This window comes from Glandiceps talaboti, chromosome 1 (assembly GCF_964340395.1).
Source record: "Glandiceps talaboti chromosome 1, keGlaTala1.1, whole genome shotgun sequence".
NCBI classification, from domain to species: domain Eukaryota; kingdom Metazoa; phylum Hemichordata; class Enteropneusta; family Spengelidae; genus Glandiceps; species Glandiceps talaboti.
In genome coordinates this window covers 34,989,429-35,012,548 of record NC_135549.1, presented here as the reverse complement: position 1 = coordinate 35,012,548, position 23,120 = coordinate 34,989,429, and the positions used below count along the sequence as shown (strand labels likewise).

General features: G+C 33.2%; 1 protein-coding gene across 2 annotated transcripts in view; it reads right to left on the bottom strand.

The window, feature by feature from the left end:
• The window catches only part of LOC144435024 (translation initiation factor eIF2 assembly protein-like), a 66,204-nt gene that overhangs the window by 8,623 nt on the left and 34,461 nt on the right, over nt 1-23,120 (bottom strand). For both annotated transcript variants that reach the window (XM_078123564.1, XM_078123573.1), the window contains 4 exons: nt 22,708-22,830; nt 9,529-9,557; nt 7,299-7,445; nt 5,210-5,344 (listed from right to left, as the gene is read on the bottom strand). In XM_078123564.1, coding sequence (XP_077979690.1) covers nt 5,210-5,344; nt 7,299-7,445; nt 9,529-9,557; nt 22,708-22,830 — 434 coding nt within the window. The remainder of the gene's footprint in view (nt 1-5,209; nt 5,345-7,298; nt 7,446-9,528; nt 9,558-22,707; nt 22,831-23,120) is intronic.

The window sequence follows — 23,120 nt, the reverse complement described above, 5'->3', positions numbered from 1 at the left end:
TAATAATAATAATAATCTTTATTTATACTGTGTAGTTCTTTAAAGCATATAAACACTTGTCTCCCAAGAAGTCTAGTGAGGGCCATCCCTCATGGGTTCAGTGTTAATGCAGGAGGAAACCGGAGTACCCGGTGGTAAGAGTGGTAAGAGGCAAGTGGTTTAACCACTCGGCCACCGACATCACGAGGGACTGTCACTCATTACCAAGTCTGACTGGCAACTGAGAAAATGGTATCAAGAGTTTGTGTCTAAATTATTCGACTCAATGTAAACAAACCCGCTCTCAAGCCACTCAACATTTTTTTCAAAAGAGGTCAAATAATTAACTCACATTTGGCACACAGATGTAAGGAAATCATTTAGATTTTGCTCTGTGTAAACTTTTTATTAGAAAATTGTCAATTGGGTCTTTGGGACACAGTGGAGAAAAAATGACATTCTGCCATACACTAATTACGTTGACGGTGGATGCCATTGTTATCAAATTTCAGTACGTTACACCAATGACTCTGGTTTTTAATCAGAAAGTCAGACCCGTTTCTAAAAACAGTATTTGAAATACTGAAAATGTAGCCCAGATACCATTCTAGAAGAAAATTGTTGTCGTGAAACTATACCTACAATTTTAGTCCCGTATGCAATCGCGGGAAAACTTTTGCCTAACTCTGGTGATCGGTAAAGGATGACATGACCTTCACAACAGATATCATATAAAAGCTTATCTTATTGGCTATCGAGTCAGCAGGCCATAAAAGACATAACTATTGGCTCATTTCTGACATTTCAGTTTTCCCGACATACACCCCATAAATTTGATGTGCCATGTTGCACTGCCATTATACATAGGTCAACATCGGAGTATTCCCCCAGTTGGAGGACTAATATTTAAACGGAGTGGTTCACACAAATAAATTACTAGAAGTGTAGACAAGTTAGTTCATTCATGTTTTAGTGTAAATTTTTCAATAAACAACACTGCAAAAGTAAAAATAAACAGTTTACAGTGTAAGCTAATTCGTATGGTGGCCATATTGGATTCTGAACTCCCTACAAATAGTATTTGAGAAGAAGATGAAAATATCATTTTTGACAAAAAATCCCTAAAAAATTGACAATGGCACAGATCAACTTGGCATGAACAAATCTGAATCTCCTCCTCTCCAAGCAACTTGCAGACCACATATCAAAGTATTCTGAATGTCATTTTTGGAGAAGAAAATGAAAATAAAAAAGTTGACGGACAGATGCAGGACGACAAAGAATCAACTTAACCCATAATAATAATATTTATTTCTTTATAAATGCCTTCCATGTAAAAAAAACATCTCAAGGCGCTGTACACTACAATCATAAAATAAACGTAATATTGGATTGTATCTTGACATAAATTCACATGCATATATATGTAATAGAACATTGTCCTTATACCAACTTTGAATGAGATCTGTTCCGGCATGTCTGCATAATGGCTTTGGACATGAAAACATTGTAACAAAATGGCCGCTTGGCAGCCATATTGTAATCGTATCAGAAAATAAATTGATGTGTATATGTATGCCATAGTGTCTTGTCCTTGTACCAAGTTTGAGAGAAATTGGTATAGTCATTTCTGAGAAATGACTCCGGACGAACAGACACACTCACGGACACACGCATGGACGGACGGACTGACGGATGGAACTCAATCTATAAGTCTCCCCGGACTTTGTCCGGTTGGGACTAAAAAAGACATGTTAAAATATTAGTAGTGCTGCTTTGCACAAATTGAACATTCTAAAAAAGAGGAGTTTTTAGACAAGACTGAAAAACATTCAAATTAAGCAGAACGGAGTTCTTGTGGTAGCCTATTCCACAGCCATGGAGCACAAATAGAAAAAGATCTATCCCCATAAAACATGGCAACGGGTGTGGCCAGGAGCACGAACGCTTACAAGCTCCTTTAAGTAAACTGGTGCCATGTCATTTAAAACCTTATATTTTGAACTCTGATTGCTTATGAACAGGAAGCCAATGTAAACTACGCAGTACTGGTTGGATATGGTCTGATTTCTTAGTTTTTGAAACAAGGCATGCTGCAGAATTTTGAATGAGTTGCAATTTCTGGACTTGATAGTTTGTAAGCAGGGTTCGTACACTTAAAAGCAAAACAAAATTCCAGGACTTTCCAGGAGTTTTTCGTCAGTTTTCCAGGGGTATTCGTATTGATTTTGGCCATTTTCCAGGGCTGTTGACAACTAAAGTATAATTTTGAATGACATCTAATTATCTGATGTGGATGAGAAGAAATTAACAAGGGTTCCATAATATGTCACAAAACATTTAAAAGACAATCGACACTAAGCAAGACATTGGTTTCAAAACTATGTTTGCACGCTAAGGAGAAACCTCTGTCCTATCCTCTAAGTAGTCGTTTTGTCAAGCTGGTGTATTGATCGTGTAAGATTTGAGTGGTAGCATTCGTCAGTCTAATTCAGACATATCCAGAAAAAAAAATTAAAAACTAAAGTTTGTCCTCATTATTGTACGGTTTGAAGTGACTAGATTTAGAGGTCACCAAAAATAATTTTTTCTTCAAAATTTTGAAAAATACCGCCAATGTAACATAACTGTACAGTTTTTAAAAATGTTTATCCATATGGTAGTCCATGCTAACAATAAGCACAAGTATTCATTTGTTGAATGACTATCCAGTTGCCTATCCAACCATGTTGCTATCTTTATGATATATGCTATCATTTGGCTGTTGCTATGGGCGTGGTCATGTTGTTAGATATATTTGCATACATTTTTGTATGTTTTTATTCACTTGTGTATGAATTCCTGATATTATCTTTGCAATATACGTGATCATTTGACTGTTGCTATGGGCGTGGTCTTGTTGCTAGGCATATTTACATACATTTTTTGAATGTTTTATTCAATTGTCTATTAATCCCCGTTGTTATCTTTGCAATATATGTGATCATTTTGCTGTTGCTATGGGCGTGGTCTTGTTGCTAGGCACATTTGTATACATTTTTTGAATGTTTATTCACTTGTCTTTCTATTCCTGTTATCTTTGCAATATACATGATTATTTGGCTGTTGCTATGGGCGTGGTCATGGTTGCTAGGGTATTTGCATACATTTTTTGAATGTTTACTAATTTGCCTACCAGATGATGTTGTTATTTGACCAAAATATACTGCCATTTGGTTGTTGCTAAGGGCGTGGTCATGGTCGCTAGGGCCAATTTTGTCAAAATATTTTGAAGAAAATCTGCAGAATAACACTTCTAGAAACATCTCACCAAGTTTCAGTCTCATTGACCAAGTACTTTTTGAGATGTAAAATTCACATTTTTTACACCTAATTTGCATATTACTGATGGAATCATCATGTCATGAACAAATCTTACTTTACACCCCCTTAAGAGTGTTCCCTCCAAATTTCGCACCAATCTGCCTAGTAGTTTCTGAGTTTAAGTTTTTTGACCAAAAATCACATTTTTTGACCCAAATCACACACATGTCATGCGATCATTTTGATTTGAACAATTTCCCAACTAGACACCCAAGGTAATGGTCCCACCAAATATCACGGCAATCAGTTCAGCGGTTTTGACTTTAAGTTGTTTACACACACACACACACACACACACACACACACACACACACACACACACACACACAGACAGACAGACAGACAGACGCCGGGCGATCCCTATAGCACTACTGAACCTCAGTTCAGTTGTGCTAATAAAAACGTCATTTACGTAACAAAATTTTGCGTTATGAATAACTGAATACGTTTAGCCCTTGCGTCTCGATGTTTATGAACGGATGCCATATGTTGCAGAAAATCGCGATTTCTCAGCTCAACTTGACCATTTAGGAATGTTACTGTACTTTACTGACAAACATAAAAAAGTAGTTTATTCTTTTAGAACATGTAAAACAAATACCCATTTATCGACGACAAGTCACATAAAAGTCAAAACTGTACTTCCAAAACCCGGAAATTCAACTGCAATTTCCAAGGCCCTAGTATTGCCATGCGTGAGCTTGTAGTATGTCAACTCGTGCGCCAAACTTGTAACAATTTCTAATTGTGGTTGATGATGCCTTGATACTCGCTACAATGTTACGATAATCTTGCTAACAGACCTACTGTTACCCCCAGGACTGTTACAATATTATGTCGCTGAAATGACGACTGGACTTGGGAGTAGAAATAGGCCAGATTGAAACAAACATTGTGCCGCCCATTCAACTACGCATAGGCACGGTCTGTGGGCAAAGTGTCTCATGGAATGATTGGTTGACTGTCTGGGTTTAATCAGCGTGATTCACCGTGGTGGCGAAAGACTTTGAATATATTTTTGCCATTTCACTTTTACGAGACTCAGTGTAGTAAATCATATGAATGGGTGTCTAAAGCACAGACATGTGGATCATCAATATTAATTGATCACGATCATTTTCCAGGGTTTTCCAGGGGTGGGGAGCATTTTTCCAGGGAGGGTTTGAAATTTGAGGGTTTTCCAGGACCGTGCGAACCCTGTGTAAGGCCAAAGAGTAAATTGTTACAGCAATCAAGTCTAGTTGTGATGAAAGCATCAACTTATTTTTCCATTGAATTCTGATCAAGAAGGTTTTTACCAATTTTACCAATTCTCCATAAAGCAAAGCATGCAGATTTACATAAATTTGCGACATGAGCTGACGTAGATGCTGATGAATCCAGTGTAACCACAAGGTCACGAACTGTAGAAGATGAATGGATGCTGACTCCCCCAACCTGCACATCACAGGCAAGTGGCTGACCCCCATCACTAAACTTTGAGGAGAATCTTACCACCTCAGTCTTACTGTCATTTAGTGCCAACATATTGTCACACATCCACTGTCGGATCTCCTCAATACAATTCTCAATTTTGCAATGGGGCAGTCATGAGAGCAAGTAACAAACAGCTGGGAGTTGTCAGCATAAAACATGTACTCTAAACCGTGTCTAGTTATGATGTTCTCAAGGGGTGCTATGTACACTGACAGCGGAGCTAAAAAGTTCATGGATGGACAGATGACGGTCAAAGGTCAGACATCGATGGCGTAGCTAAAAATTGACCTACATCACAAAAGTGATGGGGTAAGTTGTCTATTTAACAGATTTTTTTTCTGGCCTTACTAGAATATGTAAAGCAATATTTCAAATACGACATATAGCTTACCATTTGTAGAAAGTCCACCAATTTATTCATATCTCTTCCTGATCTTAGATCCACAAAATCTTCTGGCATTCGATGTACATGTAGTGGATTTGGTAGAATTCCCATAGAACTCTTTACATACCTTAGTAAACCATGCTATTATAGCATTAAGGATAATGATATAAAGATTAGTAACATTTGAGATGTTGAAAATTACTTTTAGTAGTAGTATCTAGTCAAATGTAAACCATATTACGTTATGCTTTTGCTCCAACCGCAAACTTCAAAGCTTAATCATGTAATGCTTTACCATTGGATTACCAACATACATGTAGATCAACTTTCATTTGAAGGAAATAAATTGGACGAGTCAAATTGGTCATTATTTCCACTTATGTAACCAAAACCTCCAACAACAAATCTCCCAGTCTATAAGCATAAAATGAAGTGTAGCCACACTATGTTCAAGCAATTAGATGGTGAAGACATGCCTTAGTCAGAATGCCATGTAACTAATGTGGCTATACATACCCACCAACTTCCCACATACCCACACCCATTGGGTCTCCCAGTCCAGTAATTTCAAATTTCAACCCATATCCATGGGGTCTATATCCCAGTCCAGTAATTTCAACCCACACCCATGAGGGTCTATATCCCAGTCCAGTAATTTCAACCCACACCCATGAGGGTCTATATCCCAGTCCAGTAATTTCAACCCACACCCATTGGGTCTATATCCCAGTCCAATAATTTCAACCCACACCCATGGGGTCTATATCCCAGTCCAATAATTTCAACCCACACCCATGGGGTCTATATCCCAGTCCAATAATTTCAACCCACACCCATGGGGGTTTATATCCCAGTCCAATAATTTCAACCCACACCCATGGGGGTCTACATCGCAGTCCAGTAATTTAAACCCACACCAATGGGGTTTATATCCCAGTCCAGTAATTTCAACCCACACTCATTGGGTCTATATCGCAGTCCAATAATTTCAACCCACACCCATGGGGGTCTATATCCCAGTCCAGTAATTTCAACCCACACCCATGGGGTTTATATCCCAGTCCAGTAATTTCAACCCACACTCATGGGGTCTATATCCCAGTCCAATAATTTCAACCCACACCCATGGGGGTCTATATCACAGTCCAATAATTTCAACCCACACCCATGGGGGTCTATATCCCAGTCCAGTAATTTCAACCCACACCCATGGGGTTTATATCCCAGTCCAGTAATTTCAACCCACACTCATGGGGTCTATATCCCAGTCCAATAATTTCAACCCACACCCATGGGGGTCTATATCCCAGTCCAGTAATTTCAACCCAAACCCATGGGGTCTATATCCCAGTCCAGTAATTTCAACCCACACCCATGGGGTTTATATCCCAGTCCAATAATTTCAACCCACACCCATGGGGTCTATATCCCAGTCCAGTAATTTCAACCCACACCCATGGGGGTCTATATCCCAGTCCAGTAATTTCAACCCACACCCATGGGGTCTATATCCCAGTCCAATAATTTCAACCCACACCCATGGGGTCTATATCACAGTCCAGTAATTTCAACCCACACCAATGGGGGTTTATATCCCAGTTCAGTAATTTCAACCCACATCCATGGGGTATACATCCTAGTCCAGTAATTTCAACCCACACCCATGGGGTCTATATCCCAGTCCAGTAATTTCAACCCACACCAATGGGGGTTTATATATTGTGATAGTAACAAGGTCACTGACATGACGATTAGCAGTAGTACACTGTATCAACCAGTATTGTGATAGTAACAAGGTCACTGACATGATGATTAGTACACTGTATCACCCAGTATTGTGATAGTAACAAGGTCACTGACATGATGATTAGTACACTGTATCACCCAGTATTGTGATAGTAACAAGGTCACTGACATGATGATTAGTACACTGTATCACCCTCTTTAGTGTTTATAATGTGAATCAATTGAATCATACATGTCATGGGACTAAATGCATTTTATCCTTTGTTGTTGTGAGTAGCTATTCACATATTCTTTCTCTTTTATGGTTTCATACAAAAATAAAGGCAGAGTTCATTTGCTTTTCTATTACCTGTACAATTCCTAAAGATGCAGCACCTTCCTCACCAGAGGGTGCACTAACAGGCATATCATTTGTAGCATCTAGTTCTTCCCATGAAAATAGGAGTGGGTCACTGACTTCACCAAATACATTGAAATCAATCACTAAGATACAACCCTACAAAAAAGAAATATTGCTTAATAATTGATATGTTACATGTGAAGCTATACTACTGAATGAATTCGAAAACAGAGACAAACATGCACAAATTAATGATAGTAGTTAGCCACAGAATTCCAAAATAGATACCAAGAACAAGTTATTTATTTTAGTGGATTGTATTTCATTATAATAGATCAGATGTTCTAAAAAGATTTGAAAATAGCAGAAAACAATGTCATCATACTGAATACATGTACTATGTCACAGGATCTTAACACATGATTCTCAGAAAGACAAATTGACCAATAAAAGGACTCTCTTGAGAAATGTACGTTACAAATGGTCACATTAACTGGTCAGTACATGCATTGCTCAAAACTTGGAAATGTACAAAAAATGTTTCATGAGTTCAGTACATATTTTGCCTTTCACCTTAGGGACAATAGTTCAATGTCACACAAGCTCAATAACAAACTTTGTTTGTTCAGGCCAAAACCACCCCCTCCTCCACCTATACAAACATTCACAAGTGTGACATCGACACACTATATATGGTGTATAACCATGGTGAAAACTGTAGTAGTCAAACAACTATGATCAATACAAACTAATAACATGGTAAATACACTAAAAATACTAACCGGACACCCAGCACTATACATCACATTAGTCAATATCTCAGAAGTAAACACAGGCCATTTATTATTGAAGGCGTGAAAGTTTTCAAATTTAGTTAAAATGTGAAATGAAGCTCAGTCATCACTGTGATGTCAGACACCCCTCCTCCTCCTGCCCATGAATGAAGTTCATTGATTGAGCTTGTGTGACATTGTGTAACTGTCCCACACTTTCCCAAATTTTCATACTAACAGAACTCTAAAAAGAAAATAGCACCAATGGCATTGTAGCACAACTGTTTATCCATATGATCAATACTAGCTATATAGGTGTTCATTTGCTGTATAATTATGAATATGAATGAATGAATGAATGAATGAATGAAATTTATTTCACCAGATAACAAAAATAAGCTACACTTTCAAAGAACATACATATGATACAAATATATAAAATGGTTACAAAAGAAATACACATCCACTTGCCTATCCAGCCCGCTTGTTATCTTCACTATATAGGCGATCATTTGGCTGTTGCTATGGGCATGGTCATGTTGCTAGGTATACTTGCATACATTTTTTGAATGTTCATTCATTTGTCTATCATTGCCTGTTATTGTCTTTGCAATATATGTGATAATTTGGCTGTTGCTATGGGCATGGTCTTGTTGCTAGACATATTTGCATACATTTTTTGAATGTTTGTTCATTTGTCTAAGAATTCCTGTTATCTTTGTGAAATACACCATAATTTAGCTGTTGCTATGGGTGTGGTCATGGTTGTTAGGGACATTTGCATACATTTTTTGAATGTTTACTCACTTGCCTACCAAATGATGTTGTTATTCTAGCAGAAGATACTAGCATTTGGCTGTTGTTAAGGGCATGGTTATGGTTGCCAGGGCCAATTGTGTCAAAATATTTTGAACAAACTCAGCAGAATATCACTTCTAGAAACATCTCCCCAATTTCAGTCTCACTGACCAAGTATTTGTTGAGATATAAGTTTTTGGCCAAAATTCACATTTTTACACCTAAACCTAATTTGCACAATGCCAACGAGATCATTATATGCTTCATCTATACACCCCCAGATACACCCCAATTAAATTTCAGCCCAATCTGCTTTGTAGTTTTTTGATTAAATATTTTTGACCAAAAATACACATTTTTAGACCTACACATTTTTAGACTACACATAATCTACACTGTCGTTTTTGAGTTTAAGTTTTTTTTGACCAAAAATCATATTTCTTGACCCAAATCACACACTGGTGGTAAGATTACTTTGATTTGAACAATTTCCCAACTAAACACCAAATGTAATGTACCCATCAAATATCATGGCAATCGGTCCAGCAGCATTTTATAACTTTTTTACACAGACAGACAAGACAGACAGACAGACACTTTTCCATGCCTTTAGCACTACCGAACCTTAATAGTTCAGTTGTGCTGAAAATGAATATCTTTTCACTTACCTCTTTCCTTCTATAAATATCAAGAACAACTGTGAAAGGAATGTGATGATTATTCATTAATGAAACCTACAGTATTTAACAGGAAAGGATCCAGGAACAGATTATAGTATTTAACAGGGAAAGGATCCAGGAACAGATTATAGTATTTATCAGGAAATGGATCCAGGAACAGATTATAGTATTTAAGAGGAAATGGATCCAGGAACAGATTATAGTATTTAAGAGGAAAGGATCCAGGAACAGATTATAGTATTTAACAGGAAATGGATCCAGGAACAGATTATAGTATTTAACAGGAAATGGATCCAGGAACAGATTATAGTATTTAACAGGAAAGGATCCAGGAACAGATTATAGTATTTAACAGGAAAGGATCCAGGAACAGATTATAGTATTTAACAGGAAATGGATCCAGGAACAGATTATAGTATTTAACAGGAAAGGATCCAGGAACAGATTATAGTATTTAAGAGGAAAGGATCCAGGAACAGATTATAGTATTTAACAGGCAATAGATCCAGGAACAGATTATAGTATTTATCAGGGAATGGATCCAGGAACAGATTATTATGTAATTCTGTCATCAGCAAACAGTAGACTGGGTGTGTACACAGCATAAATACCAATCATGTCAAGATGAATTAATAGTCTCATAGCATTGTCTCATAACTACATTAGTGTAATTAGCACTGTCTCATAATTACATTAATTAGTGTAATTAGCACTCTCATAACTACATTAATTAGTGTAATTAGCACTGTCTCATAATTACATTAATTAGTGTAATTAGCACTGTCTCATAATTACATTAATTAGTGTAATTAGCACTGTCTCATAATTACATTAATTAGTGTAATTAGTACTGTCTCATAACTACATTAATTAGTGTAATTAGCACTGTCTCATAACTACATTAATTAGTGTAATTAGTACTGTCTCATAACTACATTAATTAGTGTAATTAGTACTGTCTCATAACTACATTAATTAGTGTAATTAGTACTGTCTCATAACTACATCAATTAGTGTAATTAGCACTCATAACTACATTAGTGTAATTAGCACTCTCATAACTACATTAATTAGTGTAATTAGCACTCTCATAACTACATTAATTAGTGTAATTAGCACTCTCATAACTACATTAATTAGTGTAATTGGCAGTCTTATAATTACATTAATTAGTGTAATTAGCACTGTCATAACTACATTAATTAGTGTAATTAGCACTGTCTCATAACAACATTAATAAATGTAATTAGCACTCTCATAACTACATTAATTAGTGTAATTAGTACTGTCTTATAACTACATTGATTAGTGTAATTAGTACTGTCTCACAACTACATTAATGTAATTAGCACAGTCTTATAACTACATTAATTCGTGTAAATAGCACTGTCTCATAACTGCATTAATTAGTGTAATTAGCACTGTCTCACAACTACATTAATGTAATTAGCACAGTCTTATAACTACATTAATTAGTGTAATTAGCACTGTCTCATAACTACATTAATGTAATTAGCACTCTCATAACTACATTAATTAGTGTAATTAGCACTGTCTTATAACTACATTAGTGTAATTAGCACTGTCTCACAACTACATTAGTGTGATTAGCACTCTCATAAGAACATTAATTAGTGTAATTAGCAGTCTCATAACTACATTAATTAGTGTAATTAGCAATCTCATAAATACATTAATTAGTGTAATTAGCAGTCTCATAACTACATTAATTAGTGTAATTAGCACTCTCATAACTACATTAATTAGTGTAATTAGCACTCTCATAACTACATTAATTAGTGTAATTAGCAGTCTATTAACTACATTAATTAGTGTAATTAGCACTGTCATAACTACATTAATAAATGTAATTAGCACTCTCATAACTACATTAATTAGTGTAATTAGCAGTCTATTAACTACATTAATTAGTGTAATTAGCACTGTCATAACTACATTAATAAATGTAATTAGCACTCTCATAAATACATTAATTAGTGTAATTACCACTGTCTCATTAGTACATTAGTGTAATTAGCACTCTCATAACTACATTAAGTAGTGTAAATAGTACTGTCTCATAACTACATTAAGTAGTGTACATAGTACTGTCTAACAACTACATTAGTGTAATTAGCACTGTCATAACTACATTAATTAGTGTAATTAGCACTGTCATAACTACATTAATTAGCATAATTAGCACTGTCATAACTACATTAATAAATGTAATTAGCACTGTCTCATAACTACATTAATTAGTGTAATTAGCACTGTCATAACTACATTAATTTGTGTAATTAGCACTGTCTTAAAACTACATTAATTAGTGTAATAAGCACTGTCTCATAACCACATTAATGTAATTAGCACTCTCATAACTACATTAATTAGTGTAATTAGCACTGTCTTATAACTACATTAGTGTAATTAGCACTGTCTCATAACTACATTAATTAGTGTAATTAGCAGTCATAACTACATTAATCAATGTAATTAGCACTGTCATAACTACATTAATTAGTGTAATTAGCACTGTCATAACTACATTAATAAAGTGTAATTAGCACTGTCTCATAACTACATTAATGTAATTAGCACTGTCTTATAACTACATTAATTAGTGTTATTAGTACTGTCTCATAACTACATTAATGTAATTAGCACAGTCTTATAACTACATTAATTAGTGTAATTAGCACTGTCTCATAACTACATTAATGTAATTAGCACTGTCTCATAACTGCATTAATTAGTGTAATTAGTACTGTCTCACAACTACATTAGTGTAATTAGCACTCTCATGACTGCATTAAGTAGTGTAATTAGCAGTCTCATAACTACATTAATTAGTGCAATTAGCAGTCTCATAACTACATTAATTAGTGTAATTAGCACTGTCTCATAACTACATTAATGTAATTAGCACTGTCTCATAACTGCATTAATTAGTGTAATTAGTACTGTCTCACAACTACATTAGTGTAATTAGCACTCTCATGACTGCATTAAGTAGTGTAATTAGCACTCTCATAACTACATTAATTAGTGCAATTAGCAGTCTCATAACTACATTAATTAGTGTAATTAGTACTGTCTCACAACTACATTAGTGTAATTAGCAGTCTCATAAATACATTAATTAGTGTAATTAGCAGTCTATTAACTACATTAATTAGTGTAATTACCACTGTCTCATTAGTACATTAGTGTAATTAGCACTCTCATAACTGCATTAATTAGTGTACATAGTACTGTCTAACTACATTAGTGTAATTAGCACTCTCATAACTACATTAATTAGTGTAATTAACAGTCTCATAACTACATTAATTAGTGTAATTAGCACTCTCATAACTGCATTAATTAGTGTACATAGTACTGTCTAACAACTACATTAGTGTAATTAGCACTCTCATAACTACATTAATTAGTGTAATTAGCAGTCTCATAACTACATTAATTAGTGTAATTAGCACTCTCATAAATACATTATTAGTGTAAATAGCACTGTCTAATAACTACATTAATTAGTGTAATTAGCACTCTCATAACTACATTAGTGTAATTAGCACTGTCTCAATTACATTAATTAGTGTAATTAGCACTGTCATAACTACATTAATTAGTGTAATTAGCACTCTCATAACAACATTAATTAGTGTAATTAGCACTGTCATAACTACATTAATAAATGTAATTAGCACTCTTATAACTACATTAATTAGTGTAATTAGCACTCTCATAACTACATTAATTAGTGTAAATAGCACTGTCTCACAACTACATTAGTGTAATTAGCACTGTCTCAACTACATTAATTAGTGTAAATAGCACTGTCTCACAACTACATTAGTGTAATTAGCACTCTCATAAGTACATTAATTAGTGTAATTAGCACTGTCTCATAACTACATTAGTGTAATTAGCACTGTCTCAACTACATTGATTAGTGTAGTTAGCACTGTCTCACAACTACATTAGTGTAATTAGCACTCTCATAAGTACATTAATTAGTGTAATTAGCACTGTCTTATAACTACATTAATTAGTGTAATTAGTAATGTCTCATAATTACATTAATTAGTGTAATTAGCACTGTCTCATAATTACATTAGTGTAATTAGCACTGTCTCAACTACATTAATTAGTGTAAATAGCACTTTCTCATAACTACATTAATTAGTGTAATTAGTAATGTCTCATAATTACATTAATTAGTGTAATTAGCAGTGTCTCATAACTACATTAGTGTAATTAGCACTGTCTCAACTACATTAATTAGTGTAAATAGCACTTTCTCTTAACTACATTAATTAGTGTAATTAGCACTCTCATAACTACATTAATTAGTGTAAGTAGCACTGTCTCATAACTACATTAATTAGTGTAATTAGTAATGTCTCATAATTACATTAATTAGTGTAATTAGCACTGTCTCATAATTACATTAATTAGTGTAATTAGCACTGTCTCATAAATACATTAATTAGTGTAATTAGCAATCTCATAACTACATTAATTAGTGTAATTAGCAGTCTCATAACTACATTAATTAGTGTAATTAGCACTCTCATAACTACATTAATTAGTGTAATTAGCAGTCTTATAACTACATTAATTAGTGTAATTAGCACTGTCACAACTACATTAATTAGTGTAATTAGCACTGTCTCATAACTACATTAATAAATGTAATTAGCACTCTCATAACTACATTAATTAGTGTAATTAGCACTGTCTTATAACTACATTAATTAGTGTAATTAGCACTTTCTCATAACTACATTGGTGTAATTAGCACTCTCATAATTACATTAATTAGCGTAATTAGCACTGTCTCATAACTACATTAATTAGTGTAATTAGCACTCATAACTACATTAATTCGTGTAATTAGTACTGTCTTATAACTACATTAATTAGTGTAATTAGCACTGTCTCATAACTACATTAATGTAATTAACACTCTCATAACTACATTAATTAGTGTAATTAGCACTGTCTTATAATTACATTAGTGTAATTAGCACTGTCCCGTAACTACATTAATTCGTGTAATTAGCACTGTCTTATAACTACATAAATTAGTGTAATTAGCACTGTCTCATAACTACATTAATTAGTGTAATTAGCACTCTCATAAATACATTAATTAGTGTAATTAGCAGTCTATTAAATACATTAATTAGTGTAATTACCACTGTCTCATTAGTACATTAGTGTAATTAGCACTCTCATAACTACATTAATTAGTGTACATAGTACTGTCTAACTACATTAGTGTAATTAGCACTCTCATAACTACATTAATTAGTGTAATTAACAGTCTCATAACTACATTAATTAGTGTAATTAGCACTCTCATAAATACATTAATTAGTGTAAATAGCAGTCTAATAACTACATTAATTAGTTTAATTAGCACTCTCATAACTACATTAGTGTAATTAGCACTGTCTCAATTACATTAATTAGTGTAATTAGCACTGTCATAACAACATTAATTAGTGTAATTAGCAGTCATAACTACAATAATAAATGTAATTAGCACTCTTATAACTACATTAATTAGTGTAATTAGCACTCTCATAACTACATTTATTAGTGTAAATAGCACTGTCTCATAACTACATTAATTAGTGTAATTAGTACTGTCTCACAACTACATTAATTAGTGTAATTAGCACTCTCATAAGTACATTAATTAGTGTAATTAGTACTGTCTCATAACTATATTAGTGTAATTAGCACTGCCTCAACTACATTAATTAGTGTAAATAGCACTTTCTCATAACTACATTAATTAGTGTAATTAGCACTCTCATAACTACATTAATTAGTGTAAGTAGCACTGTCTTATAACTACATTAATTAGTGTAATTAGCAATGTCTCATAACTACATTAATTAGTGTAATTAGCAATGTCTCATAACTACATTAGTGTAATTAGCACTGTCTTATAATTACATTAATAAATGTAATTAGCACTGTCTCATAACTACATTAATTAGTGTAAATAGCACTGTCTTAACTACATTAATTAGTGTAAATAGCACTGTCTCATAACTACATTGATTAGTGTAATTAGTACTGTCTCACAACTACATTAGTGTAATTAGCACTCTCATAACTACATTAATTAGTGTAATTAGCAGTGTCAAATAACTACATTAGTGTAATTAGCACTTTCTTAACTACATTAATTAGTGTAAATAGCACTGTCTCATAACTACATTGATTAGTGTAATTAGTACTGTCTCACAACTACATTAGTGTAATTAGCACTCTCATAACTACATTAATTAGTGTAATTAGCAGTGTCTCATAACTACATTAATGTAATTAGCACTTTCTCATAACTACATTAATTAGTGTAATTAGCACTGTCTCACAACTACATTAGTTAGTGTAATTAGCAGTCTCATAACTACATTAATTAGTGTAATTAGCAATGTCTTATAACTACATTAATTAGTGTAATTAGCACTCTCATAACTACATTAGTGTAATTAGCACTGTCTCAATTACATTAATTAGTGTAATTAGCACTGTCATAACAACATTAATTAGTGTAATTAGCAGTCATAACTACAATAATAAATGTAATTAGCACTCTTATAACTACATTAATTAGTGTAATTAGCACTGTCTCATAACTACATTAATTAGTGTAACTAGCACTGTCTCAACTACATTAATTAGTGTAATTAGCACTGTCTCATAACTACATTAATTAGTGTAACTAGCACTGTCTCAACTACATTAATTAGTGTAATTAGCACTGTCTTATAACTACATTAATTAGTGTAATTAGCACTCTCATAAGTACATTAATTAGTGTAATTAGTACTGTCTCAACTACATTAATTAGTGTAATTAGCAGTCTTATAACTACATTAATTAGTGTAATTAGCACTGTCTCAACTACATTAATTAGTGTAATTAGCAATGTCTCATAACTACATTAATGTAATTAGCACTCTCATAAGTACATTAATTAGTGTAATTAGCACTGTCTTATAACTACATTAATTAGTGTAATTAGCAATGTCTCATAACTACATTAGTGTAATTAGCACTGTCTTATAATTACATTAATAAATGTAATTAGCACTGTCTCATAACTACATTAATTAGTGTAAATAGCACTGTCTTAACTACATTAATTAGTGTAAATAGCACTGTCTCATAACTACATTGATTAGTGTAATTAGTACTGTCTCACAACTACATTAGTGTAATTAGCACTCTCATAACTACATTAATTAGTGTAATTAGCAGTGTCAAATAACTACATTAGTGTAATTAGCACTTTCTTAACTACATTAATTAGTGTAAATAGCACTGTCTCATAACTACATTGATTAGTGTAATTAGTACTGTCTCACAACTACATTAGTGTAATTAGCACTCTCATAACTACATTAATTAGTGTAATTAGCAGTGTCTCATAACTACATTAGTGTAATTAGCACTTTCTCATAACTACATTAATTAGTGTAATTAGCACTGTCTCATAACTACATTGATTAGTGTAATTAGTACTGTCTCACAACTACATTAGTGTAATTAGCACTCTCATAACTACATTAATTAGTGTAATTAGCAGTGTCTCATAACTACATTAGTGTAATTAGCACTTTCTCATAACTACATTAATTAGTGTAATTAGCACTGTCTCACAACTACATTAGTTAGTGTAATTAGCAGTCTCATAACTACATTAATTAGTGTAATTAGCAATGTCTTATAACTACATTAATTAGTGTAATTAGCACTGTCTTATAATTACATTAATTAGTGTAATTAGCACTGTCTCATAACTACATTAATTAGTGTAACTAGCACTGTCTCATAACTACATTAATTAGTGTAATTAGCACTGTCTCATAACTACATTAATTAGTGTAATTAGCAGTCTTATAACTACATTAATTAGTGTAATTAGCACTGTCTCATAACTACATTAATTAGTGTAATTAGCAGTCTTATAACTACATTAATTAGTGTAATTAGCACTGTCTCAACTACATTAATTAGTGTAATTAGCACTGTCTCATAACTACATTAATTAGTGTAACTAGCACTGTCTCAACTACATTAATTAGTGTAATTAGCAGTCTTATAACTACATTAATTAGTGTAATTAGCACTGTCTCAACTACATTAATTAGTGTAATTAGTACTGTCTCATAACTACATTAATTAGTGTAACTAGCACTGTCTCATAACTACATTAATTAGTGTAATTAGCAGTCTTATAACTACATTAATTAGTGTAATTAGCACTCATAACTATATTAGTGTAATTAGCACTGTCTCAACTACATTAATTAGTGTAATTAGCACTGTCTCATAACTACATTAATTAGTGTAATTAGCACTGTCATAACTACATTAATTAGTGTAATTAGCACTGTCTTATAACTACATTAGTGTAATTAGCACTCTCATTACTACATTAGTGTAATTAGCACTCTCATTACTACATTAATTAGTGTAATTAGCAGTCTCATAACTACATTAATTAGTGTAATTACCACTGTTTTATAACTACATTAATTAGTGTAACTAGTACTGTCTCATAACTACATTAGTGTGATTAGCATTGTCTCATAACTACATTAGTGTAATTAGCACTCTTATAACTACATTAATTAGTGTAATTAGCACTGTCTTATAACTATATTAATTACTGTAATTAGTACTGTCTTATAAATACATTAATTAGTGTAATTAGCACTGTCTCATAATTACATTAATTAGTGTAATTAGCACTGTCTTATAACTACATTAATTAGTGTAATTAGTACTGTCTCATAACAATATTAATTAGTGTAATTAGCACTCTCATAATTACGTTAATTAGTGTAATTAGCACTGTCTCAAAACTAAATTAATTAGTGTAATTAGTACTGTCTCATAACCACATTAAGAAAATACCACCAATGGTGTTGTAGCACAACTGTACAGTTTTTAAAAAATATTTGTCCATATGCTACCGTAGTCCATGCTAACAATTGGTATTCATTTGCTGAATGACTATCCAGTTGCCTATACAACCATATCCGCGATCATTTGGTTCTTGGTGGTCATGTTGTTAGATATATTTGCATAGTTTTTGTTCACTTGTGTAAAAATTCCTTATATTATCTTTGCAATACACATGATCATTTGGATGTTGCTATGGGCGTGGTCTTGTTGCTAGGCAAATTTACGTATATTTTTTGAATGTTTATTCAATTGTCTAATTCCTGTTATCTTCCCAATATATGTGATTTTGGCTGTTCCTATGTGTGTGGTCTTGTTGCTAGGCACATTTGCATACATTTTTTGAATGTTTATTCATTTGTCTTTCTATTTCTGTTATCTTTGCAATATACGTGATTATGTGGCTTTTGCTATGGGCGTGGTCTTGTTGCTTGGCAAATTTACATACATTTTTTAAATGTTTATTCAACTGTCTATTAATATGTTATCTATGTGAAATACACGACCGTTTGGCTGTTGCTATGGGCATGGTCATGGTTGCTAGGGATATTTGCATACATTTTTTGAATGTTTCCTTACTTGCCTACCAGATGATGTTGTTATTTGACCAAAATATACTGCCATTTGGGCATTTTCATGGTTGCTAGGGCCAGTTGTCTCAAAATATTTTGAAGAAAATCTGCAGAATAACACGTCTAGAAACATCTCACCAAGTTTCAATTTCATTGGTCAAGTACTTTTTGAGATATCAATTTTTGACCAAAATTCACATTTTTACACCAAATTTGCATATTACTGATGAGATCATTATATGCTTAATATTTCTTCATCTATACACCCACAGATGCATCCATGTTAAATTTCAACCCAATCTGCTAAATAGTTTTGGAATTATAGGTTTTTGACCAAAAAGACCTATTTTTAGCCCTAATTTCCATATAACTGAGGGAATCTTCATGTCATGAATAAATCTTAATTTACTCACCACTAAGAATGTTCGCACCAAATTTCATGCCAATCTACCCAGTACTTTTGTGACCAAGGTGATCACAACACAGGTCTGTGATTTGGGTAAAAAAATGTGATTTTTGGTCAAAAAACTGCGAAATTTGGTGGGAATATTCTGAAGGGTGTAAAGTAAGATTTGTTCATGACAAGATGATGACATCAGTAATATGCAAATTAGGGCTAAAAATGTGTCTTTTTGGTTAAAAATCTGTAATTCCAAAACTACTGAGCAGATTGGGCTGAAATTTAACAGGAATGCATGTAGGGATGTATGGACGAAGAAATAATAAGCATACAATGTTTCCATGAGTGATATGCAAATTAGGTGTATCTTAAATCTCAAAAAGTACTTGGTCAATGAGTCTGAAACTTGGCAAGATGTTTTCTGAAAGTGTTATTCTGCAGATTTTCTTCAGAACATTTTGACAAAATTGGCCCTAGCAACCATGACCACGCCCTTTAGCAACAACAAAATGGCAGTATATTTTGGTCAAATAACATCTGGTAGGCAAGTGAGTAAACATTCAAAAAATGTATGCAATTACCCCAGCAACCATGACCACGCCCATAGCAACAGCCAAATGGTGGTGTATTTCACAAAGATAACAGGGTTTAATAGACAATTGAATAAACATTCAAAAAATGTATGTAAATTTGCCTAGCAACAAGACAACACCTATAACAACAGCCAAATAATCACGTATATTGCAAAGATAACAACAGTAATGGAAAGACAAATGAATAAACATTCCAAAAATGTATGCAAAATACCCTAGCAACCATGACCACGGCCATAGCAACAGCCAAATGGTGGTGTATTTCACAAAGATAACAGGGTTTAATAGACAATTGAATAAACATTCAAAAAATGTATGTAAATTTGCCTAGCAACAAGACAACACCTATAACAACAGCCAAATAATCACATATATTGCAAAGATAATATCAGGAATTCATACACAAGTGAACAAAAACATACACAAATGTATGCAAATATAACTAAAAACATGACCACGCCCATAGCAACAGCCAAATGATAGCATATATCGTAAAGATAGCAACATGGTTGGATAGGCAACTGGATAGTCATTTAGCAAATGAACACTTATTGTCAGCATGAACTAGCATATGGATAAACATTTTTAAAAACTGTACAGTTGTGCTATAACACCATTGGTGGTATTTTTTACTTCAAAATGTTCATCAAGGTCAAAGGTCATTGTATTAGAATGCTTAAAATTTTACCACTGATAATGTTGGGGAAGACACATCAATGGTGTCCATATGTAGCAAACATTTTGAGATAAATGGCAAAATGTGTCTGTTTATCACAAAATGACTACAATTTTGTAATTAAGTCTAGGTTGCAAAATCAAAGTGATTTGCATACATTGTAAACGTGTCTCACATAGTAAAAATTGAAGTGATTTGCATACATTGTAAACGTGTCTCACATAGTAAAAATCAAAGTGATTTGCATACATTGTAAATGTGTCTCACATAGTAAAAATTGAAGTGATTTGCATACATTGTAAATGTGTCTCACATAGTAAAAATTGAAGTGATTTGCATACATTGTAAACGTGTCTCACATAGTAAAAATTGAAGTGATTTGCATACATTGTAAATGTGTCTCACATAGTAAAAATCAAAGTGATTTGCATACATTGTAAACGTGTCTCACATAGTAAAAATTGAAGTGATTTGCATACATTGTAAATGTGTCTCACATAGTAAAAATTGAAGTGATTTGCATACATTGTAAACGTGTCTCACATAGTAAAAATTGAAGTGATTTGCATACATTGTAAATGTGTCTCACATAGTAAAAATCAAAGTGATTTGCATACATTGTAAATGTGTCTCACATAGTAAAAATCAAAGTGATTTGCATACATTGTAAACGTGTCTCACATAGTAAAAATTGAAGTGATTTGCATACATTGTAAATGTGTCTCACATAGTAAAAATTGAAGTGATTTGCATACATTGTAAATGTGTCTCACATAGTAAAAATCAAAGTGATTTGCATACATTGTAAATGTGTCTCACATAGTAAAAATTGAAGTGATTTGCATACATTGTAAACGTGTCTCACATAGTAAAAATTGAAGTGATTTGCATACATTGTAAATGTGTCTCACATAGTAAAAATTGAAGTGATTTGCATACATTGTAAACGTGTCTCACATAGTAAAAATCAAAGTCAGGATCATCAAATATTTCACTCACAAATCTATGAAGATAAACCAAATTTTGCTATTTGGCCTTGACAATGACTTTCAGGGTCAAAAGACAAGGTCGTAGAAGAAAGCAATATGATAATATGGGTGTAGCCCCTAGCTTGGTGTCTCTAACTATTACAGTTATGAAGCAACTGTAAGATATATTGCTGCCATTTGGCCATAATAAGTTTGATTGCAAAACACAGTGGCGTGCATATGTCACATATATTGCTGCCATTTGGCCATAATAAGTTTGATTGCAAAACACAGTGGCGTGCATATGTCACATATATTGCTGCCATTTGGCCATAATTAGTTTGATTGCAAAACACAGTGGCGTGCATATGTCACATATATTGCTGCCATTTGGCCATAATTAGTTTGATTGCAAAACACAGTGGCGTGCATATGTCACATATATTGCTGCCATTTGGCCATAATTAGTTTGATTGCAAAACACAGTGGCGTGCATATGTCACATATATCGCTGCCATTTGGCCATAATAAGTTTGATTGCAGAACACAGTGGCGTGCATATGTCACATATATTGCTGCCATTTGGCCATAATAAGTTTGATTGCAAAACACAGTGGCGTGCATATGTCACATATAGTATGCTACCTTTGTACAAGATAGGTGGGTGCTTGATTGTGTAAGATTTTATAGACAAAGAAAAGAATTTTGAATTCAATTCTAGCGTGGATAGGCAGCCAGTGAAGGTCCCGCCTTACTGGCGTGATGTGCTCATGCATTTTTGTGCGTGTGTTGAAATTAGGATGCAGCATGGGTGGATGCACAGACAGAACCCAATATAATAGCTCCCTGTGGTCTGTTCCACTTGGGGCTAAAATGAAGGCCCTAATATTTGCTAATAAAATAGAAAACTATCTATCCAAATGACTACAGTGTCCATGATACCAATAGTTTTACTGATACTCACAGTTATCATCAGGAAATTTCTGCTGTATAGTCTCTTGGAAGAAGTGTTCAATTTCTTCTTGGATTTCCTCTTTCATTTTATGTATATGTGGGTAGTGGTTTGTATGATGTCTCTGAGATATTCCTACAAATACAAATACACTATGTGGGTATTGTTGTGTTTGATGTCTGAGATATACCTACAAATACAAATACACTATAATAATAATAATAATAATAATACTTTATTTTTCTATAGCGACTTCCATCAAAACAATAACAAACCGCTTCACAATAAAATATATAACAAATGATTTAAAAATACAATGATAAAAGTAACCCAGCTCGAATACAATGATAAAAGTAAAAGTAAGACCAGCTCGAATACAATGATAAAAGTAAGACCAGCTCAACTAATGTAAAATGATAAAAATG